General features: G+C 36.5%; 1 protein-coding gene across 8 annotated transcripts in view; it reads left to right on the forward strand.

The window, feature by feature from the left end:
* The first annotated feature begins 855 nt into the window (after positions 1-855).
* Positions 856-24,462, forward strand: part of PHF14 (PHD finger protein 14) — a 217,823-nt gene continuing 194,216 nt past the window's right edge. For 5 of the 8 annotated variants that reach the window (XM_045052420.1, XM_011280405.4, XM_019825523.3 and 2 more), the window contains exons 1-4: positions 859-1,352; positions 1,843-1,953; positions 9,592-10,388; positions 17,263-17,407. In XM_045052420.1, the coding sequence (XP_044908355.1) occupies position 1,352; positions 1,843-1,953; positions 9,592-10,388; positions 17,263-17,407 (1,054 nt within the window). In that variant the 5' untranslated portion in view covers positions 859-1,351. Of the gene's footprint in view, positions 1,353-1,842; positions 1,954-9,591; positions 10,389-17,262; positions 17,408-24,462 lie in introns of all 8 variants that reach the window. The other 3 variants (XM_011280403.3, XM_019825526.2, XM_011280406.3) reach the window with 2 other exon arrangements.

A 24,462-nucleotide genomic window follows, 5' to 3' on the forward strand; every position in this document is an offset into this window, starting at 1 on the left:
TGATATATAACCTTTGAAAAATATTAATACTATTCAGATTCTAACATTTTAGTATCATTAAAAAAGTATTTAACCTGTATGTAATATGGCATTTGAAACTGTTGAAGAAATAACAAATCCGTTTGTGCATGTTGAGCTGTTCTTATGGGTCTAAAAATTCGTCTCAAAAAATAAATTCCCTAGGCAGATGCAAGGCATTATGTCACGTTCATATGGACACACATCTAGGTCATACATGATATACTGGTGAAATGGAATATTTCCCGCTAGATGTATTCTTTCTCTTAGTAAAATTGAACTATTTATGTGAAAATAACTGTCCACAGTACACTCGTTGTAATATTAACATAACTAAATCAATGCTTTTTCCCCCTTGTTACATTTGTGATTTTCAAGGCAGCAAAGTCTAATACAATTCTCACACCTCATTTCCCTCTTAGGGAAAATAAAATTTTCTCAGGTTCCAAGATATTTAAAGCGATGCAATTTACAGAAGCAGTAGGTAGAGTGTGGCTCTCGGTATTATTTACGTTTCTTTAGTAGTAACTTAAGTTAGCAACGTCTCTTTTTACGTCCAGTGTACTCTGAGTAACTCCTTACACGACAAAAGCCAGAAACAAAAATTGCCTCCCAAGGATTTGGGCTGGCGGTGAAACCTCAGGGATTTGTGTAGGAAGAGCGGCGCAGGGTTCGGGAGGGCTCTCGGCTCCCTCGTCACTACTCGACTCGTCTCGGTTTCCTCTCGGTTCTTGCTCGGCTCCGTTCGGCCCCTCCTCCCACGGGGCGGGGGGTTGGGGAGACAGAGAGAGATAGAGACAGAGAGAGACAAGGAGAGCGGCGGCAAGTTCGGCGCATGCGTTCACGTCTGTGGCTGCTTTTAGGGCCGTGCTTTGCCGTGTATTTTCACTTCCTTCTCTTCAGAGCTGTATCCGGGTCGTTGCTTTCTCTATTGTCTCAGGCAAACGGCCTCGGACTTTGCGAATTCTGGGTCTTTTGTTGCATCTGGTGCAGGCTAATAAAGTTTTTCTTTCTTTTCTTTTATTTTTTTTCTAACAGTTTTGACGGAGGAAATTTACTGCCCGGGGCTGCTGGGGCCTGAGGGCGCCTCTGACAGGGGAGCCGTGGGAAGGGGCGCGAGCTGCAGGGGCCGGTTCGGCGAGGAGTAGGGGGCGGGGTGGGGGGCGGGAGGGGACCGGGGCCGCTCTAGAGGCGCCCGGGTCCGGTCGCTGCACCGATTTTAAGTAGCATCTTTCGGATTTGTTGCCGCGGTATCAGTCCCGACCTCGGCGCTGCCTGGGCTCTCGAAGCCTCTCCCTAGGTCTCCTCCAAACGACCACCTCACGGATTCCTTAGTAAGTGTGTCGGAGGCCTCCGGCGGGAGAAAGGTGCATTTCAGCCCTTCTAGAAGTCAGGGCCTGTGGGAGCAGGGTGGGGGTGGCAGATTCCTGCGGGAAACTGGACCTTTTTTGGACCTTCCACGTACACGGGAATGAACAGGCTTCTTTTATTACCTGGGCTTTGCGGTTTCTTGTATTGACTGTTACCATATCTAAGTGAGGGATTATGAACAAGTGGCAGAAACATAACAATGTGCAAGAGGGTCAGCTTCGCTTTTGGCCGGCCTGGGTTCGCCTTTGCCGTACCCCAGGCTGGAGCTGTAGGTGTTGCTGCCCAGCCCTCCCCAGCCCGCGTACCCACCGCGAGCTTCTTACACCATTTGCTGAGAACTGAATTAGACAAAGATTCCCTGCACGAGGTCATCTGTGTCTTCCCTCAGCATCACAGGTGTCTTCTGCCCTTGGTGTGATTATTAATGACGATGTAATGCTTTTCTCTTAACAGTGGATCGCAGCTCCAAGAGGAGGCAGGTGAAGCCTTTGGCAGCTTCTCTGCTAGAAGCTCTCGATTATGATAGTTCAGATGACAGTGATTTTAAAGTTGGAGATGCCTCAGGTAAATGTTTCCTTCTCTCTTCCCTTTTCTCAGCTTCCTGGAATTGGGCTTATTTTCAGAGCCTATTAAAAATCGGTTTTGATTTAAGTGCCAATTTAAAGTTAAAGCACATAAACGTCATTTATTTTGTCCATGTGATTTCCCTAAGGTTCTTTTACTAGAACCTACCGTTGCTTCTGTTTATGTTGATACTCAGATAATTAGCAGGCAGAAAAAAAACTTATTCCATTGATTGGAAAGCATTTTCTCTATTCTTTACTCAAAAATGTATTTATGCTTATTTTATGGATAGAGGGGAAAAAAATCGAGAAGTATTGCGAAATCAGTAAATACCCTGGGAGTATCGTGAGCCATATACAGCCCATGAGCAGGGTTCTTTTCAAATCACTTGACACCCTCTGAGGGGAGTTTTGCTGTTTGTCTGTTAGCTCCCTTACCAGAATAAAATTAGCCAGTGTGAAAAGTTGTACTTCGTGGTAGGTGTTGGACCTTGTGGATTGGGCCTTCCAAACAACTCTGAAGTATAAAGATACATGTTTGCTCATTATACTTTGTGATTCTAAAAACAGTAAACTTTTTAAAAAGGTCATATATTCACATACTAAATGGAAAACAGAAAAATATGGTTTTCCATGGTATCTTCTGTTTGTTGTGCTTCATGTATATAGTTTTAATTGCAGGAATCTGAGAAATGCATACAAATTGTGTTTATTTTATGTGAAAAATACTAATACACACGAACAATAACATTATTTTAAATCTGTCCCCTTTTGTTGGAGATTTAAATAAAATGAGAAGTTAAAGCCTTTTCAATTTCATTCCTTTAGTACTTTTAATATATTCTTCCGGAGAGCTTTCTGTACTTAGTCCTTTCTCTCTCATTTCCTCTGGTTTTTCTTTTTTTTTTTTTCTCCTGCTAGGGATGGTAGGAGATGAAATTAGGTTGTGTTGTGTTTCTGATATTACTTTCAATAGCATCAGCAAGTAGAATTTGCATTGTGATTTACTGAGAACATTTTATTTCCATAATCTCATTTAACTTTTATAATAACTTAATGAAGGAGATACTATTTTACAGAAAACAGGCCTGAATTCAAAGAACTTGCATGAGGTCACTTAGGCCATAATGGATATATTTGACTCCAAAATTTAATAATCTTTTCACTGCTTTGATCCTAAAAGTAAATAGATGTGATTTTAAACTGAAGCTACCTGGATGTTATGACTAATTGAGGTCACTCCCAACAATCAAAAGTTAAGTTTATCTTGCCTTTTAATCTTTGCTTCTCAGCTACTTTCTTTCTCATTTAGTCAATTCACTGATGTTTGGTCCTTCCAAAGAAGGGGAAAAAAAGGGACGGGAGGTAAAATCCAAAACTATTTAAGTTCTCTTGGTGAGAACCTTGGTAGATAAGAATATTTTTGGTTAGAGTGTAGTTTTGGTCAAGGTTGTTAACTGTGACAACAGTCGTTGGGTCTCAGAAGTTATGAGTTATTTGAACACCAATTATGAAAAAACTCTAAAGCCAAGTCTTTAAGTGTTCCATAATTGTTTCTGTGACAATAAATCCTCACTTGGTAGGTTTTTTTGTTTTATTGAGATGTAGTCATTTACAGGTATCACTAGCACTTGTCTTTACAAAGGTTAAAACAATCTAATGATACAAACTACTTTCTCAAGATAATTTTTGGTATCAAGCTAAGTATAGATTCCTGATCTTGTAAATCTTAGAGTTGATGGGAATTATCACTTATGTGTGAAAAATGGGAGGATGAGTTGTTAGGCTGATAATTTTTTTAAAAATCTCTTAAAAACACTAAAAATATGTATACATTCTGTTCCCTCTTGTATCATACCTAGTCTGTTCTATTTGTAATTTACTTCTTTGGCCCCTGTGCAGTTCTTATGCTATTGTAAAGGAGATTATAGTAGAAAATGGTTTTGTTTAAAGTGGTTAATAGCAATTGAATCTTATTTTCCATTTTTGGTTAAGGTGCATTAGTGTCCCCCATAGCTGAGGTGGTGGCTTACTCTAGATTACTAGTGTTTCCTGTTTGTATCCTTTCTTTGCCTGAGGTAGTTGAACTCTTACAAGAAATAAGACATAGATTCTTCGTTGGTTTTCAGTCATGTTAGAGTTGTGGGATCCCAATCCTATGTATGAGTAGATGAAACTGAAGTGGAGAAATAGCTTACCATCTGTCTGATCAAAGCTTTTAAAAGCAATGTCTAGAAATGACTTGTTGAATGAACTACTGACTCCCTTAGAACTTAATATTAAAATGATTAGATTGGTTGGCCTCCATTTTTATTCATGGGATTCTGTGCATCAATTTCTTTTGCTCTTCATTTTGAATTCAGAAATTCTGGCTAAAAAACTTCATATTTCTGTTTGGCTTTGAGAATATAGACAATTCTGAAAGATTATATTCAATACCTTTGCAGGTAAACATAATTTTATTCATGTAGTTCTCAGTGATAAAATACAAAAAGGTAAATATTGACCAAAAAATGACCTGCCAATAAGATTGGCACGTGATGTTAATGGCCAAAAGTCCTTTAGAAAAGTACAAACTGAAAATAGATCATCTTTTGTTTTTTCTTTAATGTGAAATTAGAGCTGAATTTCTTTTTTTAAAATACTTTATTTTTAAGTAATCTATACATCCAACATGGGGCTCAAACTCACGACCCCAAGATCAAGAGTCACATTAGAGCTAAATTTCTCATTTTTGGTTGAGGGCAGTCAGTAAATAAATTGTAAAATTAATAAGTTTTAAAACATTAGAATTATGGTGATAACCACCAGAAGAACCATATGTAGACATGTTAAACTGAACCACATAAAATTACCATTTTAGATTATTGGCAGTTTTATCATTTAACCTAGTTAGACTGGTTATATTTGAGACTTGATCCTAGGATTGGGGTTAGGAGAGATTACATTTAGTAATCTGATCAATGTTTTTGAAGATGAGTGCTTGTATTCCTTCTAAATAAAACAAAATAGCAGTGTTGTTTCCACTAACACACTGGCCAAGGTAGGATGATTAATTTTAGATCTTGGGCCATAGTTAGTTTAGTTAGGACAAATTGCCAGAAAATAATTTACCTGAAGGGTCAGGCTGCTACTTTGCTTTGGTAGTATTTTGCACTTAATCTAATTTAGGCTAATTGGTCAAGATATGTTTATTGATCTTTAGTTTTGTTTAAAAGCACTTTGCTGGATATTATGGTGATTTCACAAAGAAAAGTGATGATATTAGAATAATTAAATCAGTTAAATAACAATGCAAGGCATGATTGATTACTTGTGTAGTTTAAGTCAAGGAGATAGGACTACTTTATCTAGAACAATTCATTGAGGAGATGAGTTGAACTAGAAACTGAAGGAGAAGCAGCCTAGGTGAGGGAAACCTTAAATATTAGAAGTGCGGAGCCTGGAAAATGTCCAGGAGATTGGGGATCTGGATTGAGTAAAAGAATAAAAGAGATGTGCTTGGGAAAATATAATGAGGTTAAATTGAGGCTTTATATTGCTGGACTAGGGTTTCTCAGTCTTTTTTTTTTTTTTTTTTTTAACGTTTATTTATTTTTGAGACATAGAGAGAGCATGAACGGGGAGGGTCAGAGAGAGGGAGACAGAATCTGAAACAGGCTCCAGGCTCTGAGCTATCAGCCCAGAGCCTGACACGGGGCTCGAACTCACGGACCGCGAGATCATGACCTGAGCCGAAGTCGGCCGCTTAACCGACTGAGCCACCCAGGCGCCCCTAGGGTTTCTCAATCTTGGCACTATTAGCATTTTTGTTACATAACTCTTTGTAATGGAGGCTTGTCATGTTTATTGTAGGATGTTTAGCAGCATCTGTTTTCTACTTACTAAATGCCTGTAGTATCTCTTCTTCCACCGCCATCAGCACCCCTGTCTCTCATGGTGACTATTCATCCATTGCCTCTAGTCATTGCCAAATGTTCTCTGAGGGACAGAATTCAAATTGTTCTTACTTGAGAACCACTGGTCTAAATTTACCCAAAAAAATGTTAAATGACACAGATAATGAATAGAAGAGGAGTTGTGTTGGTTGACTGGTTGACTTTTTAAGAAAGATGTACAGGATTAGTCAAAAATGGCCTCAAGGAGATAACTGAATAACCTGTAGACTGGTGATCTGTCTATTCTGTATTGTGTATATTTATAAATGCTAATCGCTATTGCATTAGATCAATGAAGGGAATAGTTAATTAAGGTTGATGAACAAAGATGATTCTTTACATGGCAAAGCTAAAATAAAACTGTGTCAAATCATACCAATTTTATTGTTTAATATTTATCATGGGGAGAACTTAAGCACTGAATATTGTGAAAGAATTCTTGAAAGTTGTTTTTTAAAATCTGTGTCTGTAAAAAATTGCTTAACTGTCAAATAGCTATTGTTTCGAGAGAGTTTGCTATATTGTGTATTTGAGAAAGGTTACTTTTTACTTAACTGAATAGAAAAGAGGGATTTCAATTTTAAAGCTTTTTTCCTAAAAAAAAAAAATAAATATATTGAAGAGTTAGAATTGCTTCTAATGCTAAGTATCTGACTTACGTGATGTATCTGACTTATTTTTCTAGTCTATTATTACCTTTAAAAAAAAAAGATGTAAGAGTGATGGATTTGGAACTTGACAGAGTCATTGTTTGAATTTGTAATAATAGGAAATTTTTCTTTGCAGCCTACAAAAATATAATTATAGACAAAGACTCTGATTTTCTCATTGTTATTTTTGTCAAGCTATGTTTGTAACTAAATATTGTTTATCTCCATCCCTCAAGTGCATATGTACCAAAAAGAAGTGATGACTAATCAGATGTGAAGAAGTTATTTTTCAGAAATCAAAGAAAGATAAAATTTGATATAATCCTGATGCCTGCAGTTGGAGTATGAATAATGTATTGTATTTGGAGAATGAAGGGTTGGGTAAGCTACTAGGTTTTGGATTTGTGGAAAAATTTCAGATTCATCTAATAATATGTTAACATATGTAAAGCATTTAAATCTTTTTTCAAATTGCTTTCAATTCAGACGTGATTATAAAACAAAAACAGAATCAAAGAGTATCAGTTTCCCTATACATTTAAAAATAAATGATTGGCATTGGCAACAACAACAACCAAGACAAAATCATAAAAATTTTTAACATTTTTTAAAATTTACCAAGCAATAGCAAAGTTGGATTGGTCTCAGCTTTTTTTTTTTAAATTTTTTAATGTTATTTATTTATTTATAAACATTATTTTTAATATTTATTTGTCTACCAGAGGTAGACAGAGTGAGAGCAGGGGAGGGGCAGAGGGAGAGGAAGACACAGAATCTGAAGCAGGCTCCAGGCTCTGAGCTATCAGTGCAGAGCCCAACGTGGGGCTTGAACTCATGAAGGGTGAGATCCTGACCTGAGCTGAAGTCAGATGCTTAACTGACTCAGCCAACCAGCTGCCCCTAGATTGGTCTCAGTTTTATTAGGTACCCACGTTTGTGCCCCAGTTAATCTTACTTTTGTTATCTGTTGTTGTTTTTATTGGTAAAAATTATTAGGAATGCCTTTTAGGTATTTCTAAAAAGTATCTCTGTTAATGGGGACCATCTCTCTTAATTATGGCATTGCTTGCAAGATGTTCCAATTTTCTGTAGTCAGTATGCACAAAGACTCTTTTTTGACTTAGAAGTGTTTAGTTAATTCTGCTTATTATTTATTAGATCCTTATTTTAAAATATCTAGAAATTATTTTACCATAAGTAGTGTTTCATTGTAGGTTGGGTTTAATTATGAGTGGTGTTAAAAAAAAAATCACAATTTTCTTAACAATTTGCAGAACTGTTGGACTGAAAACAAGTTACCTAGTTGTGGGTGATATTCTTTATTTTTGAAATTCAGGAAGCTCACAAATCCAAAAATGTTTCTTAAGTTTGGTACACACTTGTTTCATGGTAAAACCTAATTGGAACTGATAGTTTATTTGTAGTGTTGCCTTATCGTACTTATCATACTTTTTAATGCAGATACGTGTTTCATTATAGGATAGTGCCACAGACCTCACTGGAGATTTTAGTGTAATATATTGTGTATATACCATGTTACCCTTCAAAAATCTGAAAAAAATCAAAATTTTGAAAGACATCTGGCTCCAGAAGTTTCACCTAAGGGATTGTTGACCTACATGGTACTGCCATTGTGTTCTATGTAAGATTATTTAGAGAGGTTCCTCCCCCAACCTGCAACAGTTTTGAATAAGTCTTGGGTTCCTGCATGGTCATCTTGAGATTGACAATTATTTTGTAGGGTCAGCCAGTATCTATTGTATGTTAGTCTTTATTTTTTATGTGATTTAACTTGCAGGATTTTTTTAATCAATCATTTGTAAAGTATTCCTAGGATATTTTAGATACTTGATACTAATTACAACTTTCTTTCTTTTAATGCCCAGTTAATTATAGTGGCTAAGGCTGGTTAACAGAAATTAAAATGGTGTGGAAACATAGACTTTTTTCCACCATTTTTATTACCCTTTTCTTGGTTATATGCTCAAAAAATTTATCACTCTACAGATTTTACTGATGGTGTTGACCACGACCTGATTATGACTGGTTGTTTCTTATTTCTTCCTGTTCCTTTCCTTTTTTCTCCTTTCCTTTATTTTAGATTTTTATTAATTTGATGAGGTATAAAGAGGATTTGAAGGTTACTGGGTAGTGTTGGTCTAAGACAGCCTGGCCTGCCCTCATCAGGAGTGGAAGAAACTTGCCAGAAAGCTTGAAGTCCTGCATGAATTCTTTAATATTCTCAGCCTGTCTTTCTAGTGACTACTGTGGTTGCTCATTTCCAAGATAGATTCTCTTTTTAAAAAATTATTAATTTCTTTCATTCTGGGGCTATTGTAGTTACTGCCTAGAATTTTTGAAAGTTTAGGTGGCTCTTACTGATAGGAAAGGTATCCTAATAAGCAGGAAAATTGATAACAGCTCTTGCAACTTCTATTAACTGTGCTAGCGCTATTGTCTCTTTTCACCTGTGAACTTGGTACTCATAAAATTGATTGATATGTTAGGGATGTTGACTATCATAGATACCTGTGCTCATTTTTGCTGGGTAAAGAGTGAAATGAAACCAAGATTTTTGGGCCAGATTTTTCTTGTTCTGAATGTGACTCAACACTTGTAGGTTCATACAGTTTATGAAAGGAAGATGGAAGAGAAGAAGAATTTGATCTGTATTATATAATTAAGTTAAAATTAAGTGCCCAATTTAAAAAGAAACACCTTTACTTTTAGGGGAAAAAAACTGTTTCTAGGGTACCAAATATAGCATGAGCTATATGACACAAAATAGTGCTCTGCTTTTTAAAGCATGTTTTAATTTAGAGTTACATATATTCATCTTCATTAGTGCGATATTGAATTAAAACCATTATACCAACTTCATTGATTTATTTAATCAGGTTGGGAATGTCTACCATTCTTTGACTTAACTTTGTTTATATTGTTTTGCAAGTTGCTCACAAATTTTGGTGGTTTCATTTGTGTCAGCGTTGTGTGTGTGTGTGTGTATGTATATACATATGTGTGGTTTTTTTTTTCTCATATTTTCAACAGATTCTGAAGGGAGTGGTAATGGAAGTGAAGATCCTTCAAAGGACAGTGGAGAAGGTTCCTGTAGTGATTCTGAAGAAAATATTTTAGAAGAAGAACTGAATGAAGATATTAAAGTAAAAGAAGAACAACTTAAAAATTCTGCAGAGGAAGAAATACTGTCCTCAGAAAAACAGTTAATTAAAATGGAAAAGAAGGAGGAAGAAGAGAATGGAGAAAGACCTAGAAAGAAAAAGGAGAAAGAGAAAGACAAGGAAAAAGAGAAGGAGAAAGAAAAAGAGAAAGAGAAGGAAAGAGAGGAGAAAGAAAAAGCGACAGTATCTGATAATGTGGCTGCTTCTGCTGCTTCTACCACACCAGCCATAAGTCCTCCTGCTGTTAACACGTCTCCATCAGTCCCCACTACAACAACCACTACAGAGGAACAAGTCAGTGAGCCAAAAAAGTGGAACCTTCGTCGAAATCGACCGCTTTTGGATTTTGTATCCATGGAAGAGCTGAATGATATGGATGACTATGACAGTGAAGATGACAATGATTGGCGACCTACTGTAGTAAAGAGAAAGGGAAGATCTGCATCTCAGAAAGAAGGAAGTGATGGAGACAATGAGGATGATGAAGATGAGGGAAGTGGAAGTGATGAGGATGAGAATGATGAAGGCAATGATGAAGATCACAGCAGCCCTGCCAGTGAAGGGGGTTGCAAGAAGAAGAAGAGTAAAGTTCTTAGCAGAAACAGTGCTGATGATGAGGAACTGACCAATGATAGCCTGACACTATCTCAAAGCAAGAGTAATGAGGTAGATCAACCCAATTTTTATGATATCTGTCTGTCTGGGGAAAAGGGAATTCTTCTCTAAACCATTCTGCTCGTTATATTAAGTAGCTTCCTTGAAATCCTATTTATAGACAGCTGTGGGAGTGAATGAGCACCTTAACTGTAACATTTATTCATTTGGTCAGCCAGCCTTTATTGAGTATCTACTATTTGTCACCGTCCTCAAGGAGCTCACAATCACCGTCCTCAAGGAGCTTGCAGTCTATATAGTTAGAGAAATATTTTTATACCCATAGACTAGGGAAATGGTAGTTTTCCTTTCCCCTTTCTATTCTCTCATCCCATTGTTCATAGGACTGCTGAATGGTGCTCAGTGAATTATGGAAACAAAGGTCACCTTTATTTCAACTTAGTTATATCCTGTATCCACATGAAAATTTAGACTTCCAGAATACTCTAGAGTAGGACAACAAACAGCTTAATGATTGCCTCAGACTTTTAGAGACTCACTTTAAGGTTACTTCCTTTACCAGTTGTAACACTCATCATCTGAATAGTCACCAAGTCTTTGCTTTAGATGTAGGGAGTATATGTATACATATATTTAGTGAATAAGTTCTGTCTGCAAAGAAATGAAAAAGAAAAATCAAACATTCCTGTCATAAAACAAACATTTCTGTTATAAAACTACAGTAATGACTCCTTCCACTTGAAGTTCTACTACCGAAAGTTAGGTTTATCCATTGGGCCCAAGATGCAACATTCAAGACTCTTCAGTCAAACACATCTATGTCTATTTGTCTGTGTGTTTATGTATATGTTTTTCTTCAAAAGAAAGATTGAGTTGTCGTCTTACATGTAGATGTACCTGTTACATCAACATGTAGAACTATAATTAAGTCTGTCATTTCTGTTAATGTGTTTATTGTCATGAAAATTCACTTCTTTAGCAAGCACTTTTTTTTTTTTCTTCATATCATTGAAATAGGGTAAACTGGTAGGGAGAATTTCCTTGTATACTTTATTCTTTTACATTACTTCTACTTAAAAGTTTTTCATAGCAGTGATTACCTATTTTAAGTAAGTTTCATTTAAAAACTTGGTAATTTTTCTTACCAGAATACTAAGTAACAGGCTCTGAGTGGGTTATATGCTGGTAGTGATGAAATAGTTTATATTTTAAATTATAAACATTGGCAAACTTCTAGGTTATCCACTTTCATGTGAAGAATGTTGCCTGCCTCCAGTGCTATCCTAATTCTTATATTTAGGTAATGGCAAATTGTCATTTGGAATATGATATTTACAATGCTATAGCACAAACAGTTCCATATTCCCAGTGCCAATTTAGGGAAATAGAAATATGGAAAATTCAGTTGTTCAGATTTGATTTAGGCTTTATCCAGTGTATTTTTTGATTTGATTTGATTTAGGCTTTACCCAGTTTATTTTATAGTATTTAGTACTCAGTCTCTCTCAAGTTAGTAAGTTTACCTTTGGCAGCATCACTTTCTTACATCATTTTTATTAGTCTGACATTCACAAAAGTAGGCTGGCTCACGACAGAGGCAGAGTTAGATTTATGGTAAGGTGTGGAAAATACCAGCATATGTTTAGAAATTTGCCACATAGAATGTATACATTATCTACTTGTTAATAATCTGCAATACATAACATATTGCTTAAGAGGTTGTAGACTGTCCTTTATGGTACATTGGAAGGCCACATGTGCTATTTTAGTTTTTTTTTTTCCTACCAGAAGAGACTTTAAATAATGGGACTTTATTTATTTAGATTAAGTCCCAAAGAAATGAGATTCCAGAGTATTTCTTGGAAGTGTGCCTCAATAAAATTGTCAAGAAGTTGCTTATAGTAGCTAAATTAATTTCTCTTGTGTTAATTTATGTTAATTTTCCTTTTGTTCTACCCCCTGCAGAGATGTGGAAGAACTGATAGAAAGTTAGTTTTCCCTTGATAATATTCTACCTGAAAGCTTGGTGACTATTTTTCCCCAAGACTCTTCAGTAATTTTTGATAATTCTATTTCTATTTAAATGTTACTCAAGTTAGATAAAAAAATTAATAAAAACTAATCAATGGAGATTATTATTTTATATTTCTGAATTTCATGTTTATGTGCTCTGTATTTTGTAAAAATGACTAAAGGTAATTCTTATTGCCTGTGGCCATTGTTTGTATCTTAATCTTCCTGGTTATTTTAGGTAGTGATACCTTGGCAAGTATCTATTAGTTAATACATATATATTTGATTATATTCAGAAGTTTAATTTTTCTCTGCTTTTATTTTAAGTATTCAAATATTACTTTGTAGCAGAGATATATTTAGTTTATAAGCAGCAAACTTTCTTAGCTGCTATGTTAAGTACTTTTGTAGGGAATTGATGTTGGACATCCTGTAAATGATGCCCAGAAACTTTAATAATTTTAAAGTTTTTTTTAGGGGAATTTGATTGGGGGGGGGGCTGGGGACCTTTTATAACTACTGACTCTTCTTTTTAATGTTTGTTTATTTATTTTGAGAGAGAGAGTGTGAGCAGGGAGGGGCAGAGAGAGAGGGAGAGTGAGAATCCTGTGCAGACTCTGCACTCTGGGCACAGAGCCTGACCTGGGGCTTGATCTCATGAAACATGAGATCACAACTGAGCTGAAACCAAAGAGTCAGGTGCTTAACCGACTGAGTCACCCCTGTACCCCTTACTATTGACTCTAAAAGCCTTAACATGCCTTTGCCATAGGCCTTGAAATACTCTAGAACAGTGGTTTTCAAACTGTTTTTTGTCTCAGAACCCCTTTATGCTCTTAGAAAATCATTGAGGACCCCAATGTAGGTTATATATTTTGTTATTTACCATTTCAAATTAAAACTCAAATTTCAAAAAAATAAGACATGCAGAAGCACACCAGTTGTCAGATTGATGACCCTATCCCATGTTATGTAGTTCTGGAAGACTACATTATATAACCATGAGAGAAAGTGAAAAAGGCAAATAACTTTAGTATTGTTATGAAAATAACCTTTCTCTTCTGGACCCTATGAAACAGAATCCCACAGACCACACTTTGAGAACTAACGTTTTACACCTGGACATTTGGTAAACCTGCAATTTTACATATGGGCACTTGCCTTTGCCTGTAACATTATGACATTTTTGAACTTAGCATGGTTTAAATAATCCCCTTGGAATATGGTTATATGTCTTCTTCAGACTTTTATCTTGATGCTTTTAGATTATATTATGTTGCTTTTTGGTTTTCTGAAGTAAATCTTGGTGATGGGTGTGTAGCATTTTCAGAGAATGGTTCCCATTTTTAGGACTTTGAAGTGAGAGCTTTGGTTGAGAATTAATATTTGATAGAAAATCATATCATATTTCAATAGAAATTTTCAGGTGAAAGTTTTTTCGTTTCTTTTTATAAAATACTCTTATGTTAAATGGATTAGATTAGATGTTAAATGGATGTGAAGAAATGGCAATTGTCATCTGACTTCGGTAATTAAAAATTTTGCCAAAATTTATAAAGAGCTCCTTCTATTTGGGGCTTCTGACTTATTAAATATTAAGTGCCTTTTTACACATTTCAATATAAAGCAAACTGCTTTAAAACCTAAAAAGACAGTTTGTAATATTGTATTTTATTTGAGATTCTTGAGGATTTAACTTCCTTAAAAAACTTAGGGGAAGACCTATTGCTCAAACTCTTTGGTATACTATTTTTTTTTTCTCATCTTGAGAACAAGTGGATTCTTTTAATTCTAGTTTTACATGAAGTGTGCTGGAATTCCCTTAAACAAATTTTTTTTTTAACATTTATTTATTTTTGAAAGACCGAGACAGAGCACAAGCAGGGGAGGGGCAGAGAGAGAGGGAGACACAGAATCTGAAGCAGGCTCCAGGCTCTGAGCCATCAGCACAGAGCCTGACGCGGCACTCAAACCCACAAACCGTGAGATCATGACCTGAGCCAAAGTCGGATGCTTAACTGACTGAGCCACCCAGGTGCCCCTGGAATTCCCTTATATTAAACACATAAAACTTAGATAGAATTTATCTTGTATATATTATTTATAAGCATCTATGTGGAATACATATATAAATGAACACTAAACATATTTTAGAACCCATTGAGAACATTAGGCAGTATTACCATTTTAGGTGTAAATTTTAAATCCCAAGGGTAAATGAAATAATTTACTATAAATAGTCATTGAATTATTACTGCAGTTTCCCATTCTTAATTACCATTAGATTCCATTATTCTATAATATTAAAGTTATATCCTAGGTGATACTCTTGTGCCATTCCAAACCTACTTTCTCAATTACTATTTTTATGTAAAAATCATATTTTCAAAAGATATATTTTTTGGTAAAAACTTGAGCCTAACTATCTTGTCCAGAAACTTGAAAAATGATACACATCTTCAGAAGTATGCCAATAAAAATTGATACTAAATTTGCTTTTTATTTGATCACAAGTGTTCTCAACCCATGTTTGATGTATTAACGACAACGTGGAGCATAATATTTGAAGAGAATGTGTTGCTTAGATTTTCCCACTGAAGCGTTATCTGTCAGTCATTTGGTAGGGCTCCAGTTCCCCTTCATTACTCTTGTCTTTGAAATACATTTCTGGTAAGAGTCTCAAATGATGGTGATCAGGGGGCCAGAAATACCAGTTAATTTAGATTTTTCTGCCTCTAAATGATAATATGTGTGGAGAGAATTTGGTATAGATACACAATTGAAACATTTACTGGTTTTTTTGTTTTTTCTGAGCAAAATGGAAAAATAGGAAAATAATAGAATTAGAGCTACCTATTAGTGCTAATTTACTTGTTTCCCACATGGGTAAACCTTTTTTCAAGGGCTCGTTAGTTGTTGTAATTCCACCAGAGAAGTATTGGCAGCACCAATACTGTCAATCATCAAACTCTGGTTTCTGGTTATTGTCTAGATCTTTTTCTAGTCTATGATTTTTTAAACCTAGATGTGGTATTTTGGGGAAAAAGTCTTTTTTGGACACCATAGGAAAATATTTAAAGTAGCAGTGCTCACTGAAGCTTACAACATTTTGGGGGATTCCAAGGAAGATTCCTCAGTATAATAAATGGTCAGCTCATATTCCTCTTCTTGAACCACCTATAAGAAATAGGAAAGGAGAATGAGAATGAACACTTATTGAGTACCTCGTATGTCTTGGGAACATTGTTACCATACAGTTATCTTGCTAATTTTCACAGCAATTTCATCAGGTAGGTATTATTTTTGTGATACCACTTTACAGATAAGAAAACTACAGCTTCGAGGTTCAACAGTTATTAAGTAGGAACTGAGAATGAAAGCCAAGAACATTGGGCTTTAAGTCAAATGCTGTTACATTGGAAGCGTGGCTGATGGAGCGAGAATCTGGGTAGATTTTTGTTTTGTTCAATGTACCAAACTACTGTAAAATGTGAGTTTTCTTTTTAGGAAGTATTTCCTACTCATGTCCAAAGCCCTCAAACTGCTTTGGCTTTGTAACAAGGAGGAACGAAATACACAGTTTTGTTAAGTTTATTTATTTATTTTGAGACAGAAAGAGAGAGAGGGAAAGAGAGTGAGCTTGAGTAGGGGGCAGAGGCAGCGAGCAAGGAGATAGAGCATCCCAAGCAGAGATGTGGGGTTTGAACTCATGAAACCATGAGGTCGTGACCTGAGCAGAAACCAGGAGTTGGATGCTCAATCGACAAGTGCCCCCAATTTTAAAGTAGTAAGATTCTCAAGAGAAGTGACACTGCCTCCTTGTTGACTTTTCCTTCATTTCTGATTTGTTTTACAGATCAGTTGCAATTTAGATGTATTACACAGACTTGAAAAAAAATGTTATTGATTGTGACATTGAAGTATCATACAAATGTCATTTACAATTGCTATGAAATGATGACTGTAAATGTTATCTGTGGTTATTGGTTTAAAGGAATATGAAAAAACATGGTTAGGTTTTTAAAATACGTAGACTCAAGTGCTGTCTTATACAATGCCCAATCTGGTGATATATGATAAGAATCATCGTCTTGTTAACCATTTAAAGTTTAAATCTGTAATGCAGTTTAAATTAGACAGGTAAACTCTTCTTTAATTTTATCTTTATATTTATTATGTCTTCCTCCTTTTATATTATAATTAGCTCCATATCTTTATTAGTTTACACTAGATCTTTCTTGACATGAACCTACTAGAGTACTCTCACTCTTTAGCAACTAGACAATCTGGATCCTTTTTAGATAGTTTTCTGTCTCTGTATACACAGATATGTCTATGCAGGCTCTCTTGGATCTGTCTTCCAGTAATTTGATGACCCTGGAACTTCTGAATTCCTCAGCAGTTAAGGAGTGTAGAGTCTGTAACTATGCCATCACATACATATTTGCTTATGTGTTATCTTGAATTGATTTTTTTTCCTGTTTAACATATGTGTGTCTTGTCTCCCTTAAGGTAAGAGTATAAGCTTCCAAAGTATAGGAACCCTGTATTAAACTTTTTAAACCCGTTGTACAGTTAATAATTACATGTGAGTTAATTTTTCCTTTCTCCTAGTTTAAGGGGTCAGACTATAATCTGGAATGGCAAAGCAGATGAAGAGTTGCATGCTTGCTTTTTCATTTCTTAAAGGAGAGAGAATATGGGACTTGTAGAGAAAATGAAAAATGAGAGGGTGCTTTGAGGGTCATTTGACAAAGAGATGGGTTTTCAAGTGTAATATGCTTTGAAATTACTAAAAGAATGGAGAATGCAGCATAATTTTAGAAATCCATAAAATAACTAAGTAGGAATTTTATTTATTGAAATTATCTTTTAATTTAAACGTGACTTTTCTGATATATTTTAATATTAGGACTCGCTGATTCTTGAGAAGAGTCAAAACTGGAGTTCTCAAAAAATGGACCACATTCTGATTTGCTGTGTTTGTCTTGGAGATAATAGCGAGGATGCTGATGAAATAATTCAGTGTGACAATTGTGGCATTACGGTCCATGAAGGTAATTTTGTTTTGTCTCCTTGTTGAAACAGCTAATTGACACTGAATTTAAATGAGTAAAATCAGGTCTTTTGCATTTGTACTGTTCTAAAGTTCTTCTACAGTCTTTCATGGTGTTTCAATTGAAGCGACATCTCAAATCCTCAATGTATGAGGGTGTTATTTTTCAGATTATGTTAATTTAAAAATGTGTTTTTAAATGATTGAAATAGAAATATTATATGGAAATCATAACATTTATTTGAAGGTCAGTGTTAAAATATTTTCATTCTTGATGGCATTTATTTCTAGTTTTTACATGAAATTTAGATACAGAAAAAAAGTCTGTTTAAATACAGGAAAAAGTCTAGTATGTTAGTCTGGGAGAATGTTATTTAACATTCTGGGACGCCTGGGTGTCTCATTCGGTTGAGTGTCCAACTTCAGCTCAGGTCACGATCTCAAGGTTTGTGAGTTTGAGCCCCGCGTCAGGCTCTGGGCTGACGGCTCAGAGCTTGGAGCCTGCTTCCGATTCTGTGTCTCACTCTCTCTCTGCCCCTCCTCCGTTCATGCTTTGTCTCTCTCTGTCCCAAAAATAAATAAACATTAAAAAAAAATTAAAAAAAAATTTTTTTTTAACGTTTATTTATTTTTGGGACAGAGAGAGAGCATGAACGGGGTAGGGTCAGAGAGAGGGAGACACAGAATCTGAAACAGGCTCCAGGCTCTGAGCCGTCAGCACAGGCCCTACGCGGGGCTCGAACTCACGGACCGTGAGAGTGACCTGAGGTGAAGTCGGCCGCTTAACCGATTGAGCCACCCAGGCGCCCCCCCCAAAAAATTTTTTTTTTAAAATAAAAAGTTACATTCTAAGTGAGTGATACATAGTTTCTTCTTTCCTGGTTATAATTTTCAATTTTAAACCAGTATTTATAGAGATTGTCTTTTTTTTTTTTTTTAATTTATTTATTTTGAGAGAGAGAGGGCGAGAGCACGAGCAGGTGAGGGGCAGAGAGCGGGGGAAAGAGAGAACCCCAAGCAGCCAAGCAGGCTCCCTGCTGTAGCACAGAGCCCAGTGCAGGGTTCAGTCTCAAGAACTTTGAGGTCCTGACCTGAACTGAAATCAAGAGCCCCCAGGCACCTCTAGAGATTATCTTTTAAGATCTGAGCTAAGAGTGACTAACTATAATATATTGAGAATATTTTTGCCCATTTTATTTTTGAACCATTTTCATTAATGTATTTGTTTTTTCACTTATTTTTTTTTTATTTTGACATAATTTCTGACTTACAGAAAAGTTATGAGTACTACAAAGAATTCCCATATATTCTTCACTCAGATTTCCCACATGGTAATATTTTGCTATTTTATCTTCTGTCCTGTAGCAATTTTGTTTTGAACTCTAGGAGGATAAACCGTAGACATAATGTCCCCTTCTACCCCTAAATACCTCAGTGTGTACTTCTTAACAAGAGCATTTTCTTACCATATAATTATAACCATGTAATTATCAAAGTCAGGAACTCAGCATTGATTGAACTCTATGTAATCTACTGACTGTATTCATGTTTTGCCAGTCATCCCAATAATGTCAGAGCAAAATAAAATCTAGGATTATGCATTGCATTCAGTCATTATGCCTATTTGGTCATCTTTAATCTAGAACATTTTTGAGTCCTTGTGTTTCCTGCCATTGGCATTTTTGAAGAATACAGGCCAGTTCTTCTATAGAATGTCCTTAATACTATTTTTTTCTTATCTTTTCTTATGGTTAGATTCAGGTGACATGCTTTTGGCAAGAATGCCACAGGAGTTGTGTTCTCATTGTATCATATTAAGAAGCATAGAATATTTATTTTTCCAGTTATTGGTGTTGTTACTTTGATCAATTGGTTGAGACAGTGTCTTCCAAGTTTCTCTCTGGTAAAGTTGTTATTTCGTCTTGTCACCTGATTTTTTTCTATCGGGCCATGACAACCACAGAGCAGTTTTTCTGTGGCCTGGCCTCTACCTGCTCTTTTGATGTTACAGCCCTCCTCCCAAATAGTTCTGGTATTCGTCGGTGCCTATGGGACCTGCAGGGTCTGTGCTTCTGTGGCCAGTTCTCTTGCCTTCATATGAAGCTTCCCTTCCTTGCTGCCAAGTCTCAACTATGGAAATGTTTCCTATTACTATTACTCATTCACTTATTTTTTAATAATGTTTATTGAGTATCTTCTATATGCTTGCATTCTATAGGTTTTAGGCATGTAATATAAACATTGAAGCTTAATGTCTAGTAAGAGAGACAGGCAATGAAGAAATAAAAAAAATAAATATATATCAGGTGGTAGTCTGGACTATGGAGAAAAATAAAGCAGGACAAGGAGTATTGGAAATGCTGTAGATGGGGGTGGTTAACGGGCAGGTGGAAGTTTGCGTTTACAAAAGGTGAAATGGAAAATCCTCTCTGATAAGGTGATATTTGAGCAGTGACCTGAAGGATGTAAGGAAGCAAGTCATGCAACTATTTGGGAAAAGAGTGCCCTAGAAAGAAGCAGTAGCAAGTGTAAAGATCTTGAAGTGGGAACATGGTTGGAGTGTTTATATAATGGCAGGAACTAAGTGAACAAGCTTGCGAGTGTTGAAGGTAGAGATGGAATTAAACCAGGTGAGGCCTTGCAGGTCATAGATTTTATTTTATTTTTTAATTTAATTTTATTAAAAAATTTTTTTTTAACATTTATTTATTCTTGAGACAGGGTGTGAGTAGGGGAGGGGCAGAGAGAGAGAAGGAGACAGAGAAGCCGGAGCAGGGTCCAGACTTTGAGCTGTCAGCACAGAGCCCGATGGAGTGCTCGAACTCATGAACCATGAGATCATGACCTGAGCAAAAGTTGGACATTCAACTGACTGAGCCATCCAGGCGCTCCTTATTTTATTTTATTTTAAATGTTTACAGTTTATTTTTTTATTTTGAGAGAGAGAGAGAGAGAGCGCGCGCGCACAAGTGAGCAAGGGGCAGAGAGAGGGAGAGAGAGAATCCCATGAGGGGCAGAGAGGGACAGAGATGGAGAGAGAGAAGCAGGGCTCACACAGTGCGGGGCTCGTGCTCACCTGATGCGGGCTTTAACTCACAAACTGTGAGATGGTGACTTGAGCCGAAGTCCAATGCTTAACCGATTGAGCCATCCAGGCACCCCATAGATTTTAGATTTGACTGTGATGGATGTGGGGAGACCTAAGTGAATTTTGGGCAGAGGATTAATATGATTTGATTTATGTTTTGGAAGGATCACTCCAATGATTATTGGGTTGGGAGTAGACTGAAGTGGGTCTAAATTAGGAATCAGGGAGACCATTGCAATGATGCAAGAGAGGAATCGGTTTTGAGGTAGATAGTAAAAATTTGGTTTTAAACTGTCTGGAGTTTAGGTAAGATGTTGGGACCAGAGATAAAAATTTGGGACTTATCAGCCTGTAGATCTTATTTAAAGCTGTGAGACTGGGTATGCTATCTGGGGAGTAGTAAAGTGGTTCTAGCACTTCAGAGGAGATGGGGAAGACATGGCCAATGGGATAGGAGAAGAACCAGGAGTACTGTCACAGAAGCTATGTAAGGAAAATGTTTCAAACAGAATAAATGTGAGTAACTATCAAATTCTGGTTTTAGAGTCAGATGAAGACTATGTCCTGTGGCAAATTATCCTAATGCAATGGTAGACTCCCAAGTATATTGCCAGATAAGCCACCTCAAAGGTTGTGGGAGAAAAGGTTTATGGACAAAATGCTTATATTACATGGTTGGTTGGTTGGTTGGTTGGTTGGTTGGTTGGTTTGTTTGTTTGTTTGTTTATTTATTTATTTATTTATTTATTTATTTATTTATTACTTTGAAGCTTATTTATTTTGAGAGAGTGTACAAATGGGGAAAGGGCAGGGGCGGGTGGGAATCCCAAGCAGGTTCCATGCTGTCAGCACAGAGCCCAACATGGGGCTTGATCCCATTAATTATGAGACTGTGACCTGAGCTGAAATTAAGATGCTCAACTGACTGAGCCACCCAACTGCGCCTTACATGGTTTATTAAATAAATATAAAATACATGAAGAGAAGCAAGGGGAAAAAAATGTGATTAGTTAACACACTTATGATAGAGTACAAGTTGGTGGAAGGATCACCTGAATCTTATGGTACACAGAGTTTGTATTGTATGTCCTGGCTCTCTCTGCCTTTTCAGCTCGAGAGCCCACAGAGATGGTACCATGGGCCAAAGACACACTCTCTTAGATCCAGGGACAAGTATGCCTGGTTATAGCTTTAGTTCTGCAGTTAACCTACAAAATAGTCATGGGTTTTGTGTTTTTAGGCTGTGGACACATGGAGTCAGAATGGTGTCACTGATCGGTGGCCATACTAAGGCCTCATGTATATTGTGTTCATGTCTCATGTGTATTTAGTATATCCTGATTCTTCTTTGTCTTCTCTATACTTAGTAACTAGGTGCCTCAAGAATGTTAAATGTTTCTTGGTCTTTTTGTCCTTTTCTGTCAGTGTGTATGCACATGCTTTACTTTGTACATGTAAGTTTATATCTCATTTTGTTTTTCTGTAGCAGAAATGAATATTCTCAAACAGAACAAAAACAGCATGGTAATCAAGAGTTTACCATTGAATTTAGTCACATGAGCATCAGTGGTTATCTTGATTCAAGAGAGTTCAAGTGGGGATAGAAGAAGGAAAGTGATTAAATGCAATTCCTATGATGACTTTTTATATAAAGAGAAGCAGCAAGATGGGATCTTTGCTAAAAGGGTTATGGAGTTTGAGGGAGGGTTTGTTTCTTCTTATTTTAGGTGATGTGTTAGTTATGTATTTTGTAACAAATTATCCCACAATATATCAGTTTAAAACAACAAACATTTTTTACTTCACACAGTTTCTAATGGTCAAGAATCTGGGCGTGGTTAGTTGGGTGATTCCAGTTTAGGGTCTCTCATGAAGTTGTAGTCAAAGCCGTTGGCCTAGGCTTTAGCCGTTTCAAACCTTGACTGAGGCTGGAGGATCTGCTTCTAAGCTTGTTTAACTAGTTATTGGTAGGCTTCCATTCTCTGGTGGCTCTTGGATGGAGACCTCAGTTCTTCACTGTGTGGGCCTGAGTATCTTCATGACAGGACATTTTTCTTCAGAATGAGCGATCAGAGAGAAAGAGATAGAAGCAATTATATGAGAGAGTTAGTGTCTTTTGTAACCCAATTTTAGAAATAAATACTATAATTTCTACATATTGTTCAGCAGACCAGCCCTAGTTAACTTTAAATGTAGGAGGGGACCTTCTAAAATTGTTAATATAAAGGGCACTGATCATTGGGACCATCCTAGAGGCTGTGTACCACAGATGCAGAAATTATATAATATGTTAGTGTGCTATACTAATATGGAAGTGACCAGTGGAAAAGGAGAGTTGATGATCATTTAAGGAGAGAAAAGGAAGGAGTTGCTGGAGCAAGGGTTTTGAGTATAAGGCTAGAGGGGATAGGATCCAACACCAAGTGGAGAGACTGAGTAAATATGAGTAGCCAGAGTAACTGGAGGGAGACGATATATGGATACAGATTACGTAGGTTGTTAGATGTGGTGGTTGGAGCTGTGGAACTTATTTTTTGAATGCTTCTTGTTTTCTCAGTGAAATGGGAAGCAAAGTCATTAGCAGAAGAGTAGAGATGAGGGAGGTGTGGGAGATTTGGGAAGAGAGGTTGGTATAAAATAGTTATTTGGAAGAATGAAATGGACTAGGGAACTGTTTACATAATACTATATGATAGTGTGTGTGTGTGTGTGTGTGTGTGTGTGTGTGTGTGTGTGTGTGTGTATGTATGTATGTGTATGTATTACCTGTATATTTTATTGCCAGAAAGCTATAAAGTGTGTGTGTGTGTGTGTGTGTATGTATGTATGTATGTATGTGTATTACATGTATATTTTATTGCCTGAAAGCTATAAAGGACCACTTGTGATTAGTGGTAATGAATATAAACAGACTAGTTCAACATGGTTGTGTGTATGTCTGTTTTGTTTTCTTCCTTTTTTTTTTTTTTTTCCCCTCCCAGCATGTTCAGATTCCTTGGAACAGGTGCAGAATAGGTGACTATCAAAAGCAACTGCTGTGCGGCTGATGTGTTTGTTGTATTCATCACCACTGTTGATCACAAATATGTTACCACTGCCTATATCCATAAATCTCATTGCTGATGTGTGATGCAGGCATGACCTGTCCTGTTAATGTTGTTGATTTCTCACCATGCCGAAAGCACTATCTCTACTTCATAGGTCATCGGTTTGACCATGGATATATTTTCTAAGGCTGGCACAGTGGTTTTAAGAAATTGAATTGGTTCCTAACATTGAAAAACTGGGATATTTATTTCACACGTTTTGGATTTCAAACTTCTCTTAAAGTGCTGGCAGCAGTATTTCCTCTGAGGACAACAGTCTGCTAGAGTTGAATAGGGCTGCCTCCTGCTGGTGAAGCCTAGTTTTCTCACCATAATCCTTTCCCAGATCACTTACTCATTTTTGTCAGTTGCTTTTTCCCTGGAGGTATTTGAATGTATAGTTCCCCATCTGTTTTGAGGGTGCTATCTCTTGGTGCTGGTGCACAGACTGCTGAGGCCTTGTGGTCTCAAGGTTGCACAGCTATAATAGTAAAGCAATTACTCTTCTAAAGCTCCTGCCTTTGGGACTTAAGCCTGAGTCCACTGGGGACCAGTACTATGTACCACCTCTATGTTCTTTTGTCTTTGATTCAGACTTAATGCACCTTGGATTCTTAGTATGAATTCTTACCCAGTAGATTCATTGTGCAAACAAATGTAGATTTCTGGAAGGGCACCCCATTAGTACCCTTGACATGCTTAGAGTTGTATTAAAGGTTCATAATGGGACCTGTCCTTCAGGTGAATAGCCTCTTTTATGTCAAATCTACCTTATTTTAAGGTAGTTCTGATTTTTTAAAAATAGCCAAAAACTCTTTCTGAGACAAGGCAGACAAAGATGATCAAGCTGAGTGGTAATTCCATTTAGGTCAAAGCAAGTTG

The sequence above is a fragment of the Felis catus genome, chromosome A2 (genome assembly GCF_018350175.1).
Source record: "Felis catus isolate Fca126 chromosome A2, F.catus_Fca126_mat1.0, whole genome shotgun sequence".
Taxonomy (NCBI): Eukaryota; Metazoa; Chordata; class Mammalia; order Carnivora; family Felidae; genus Felis; species Felis catus.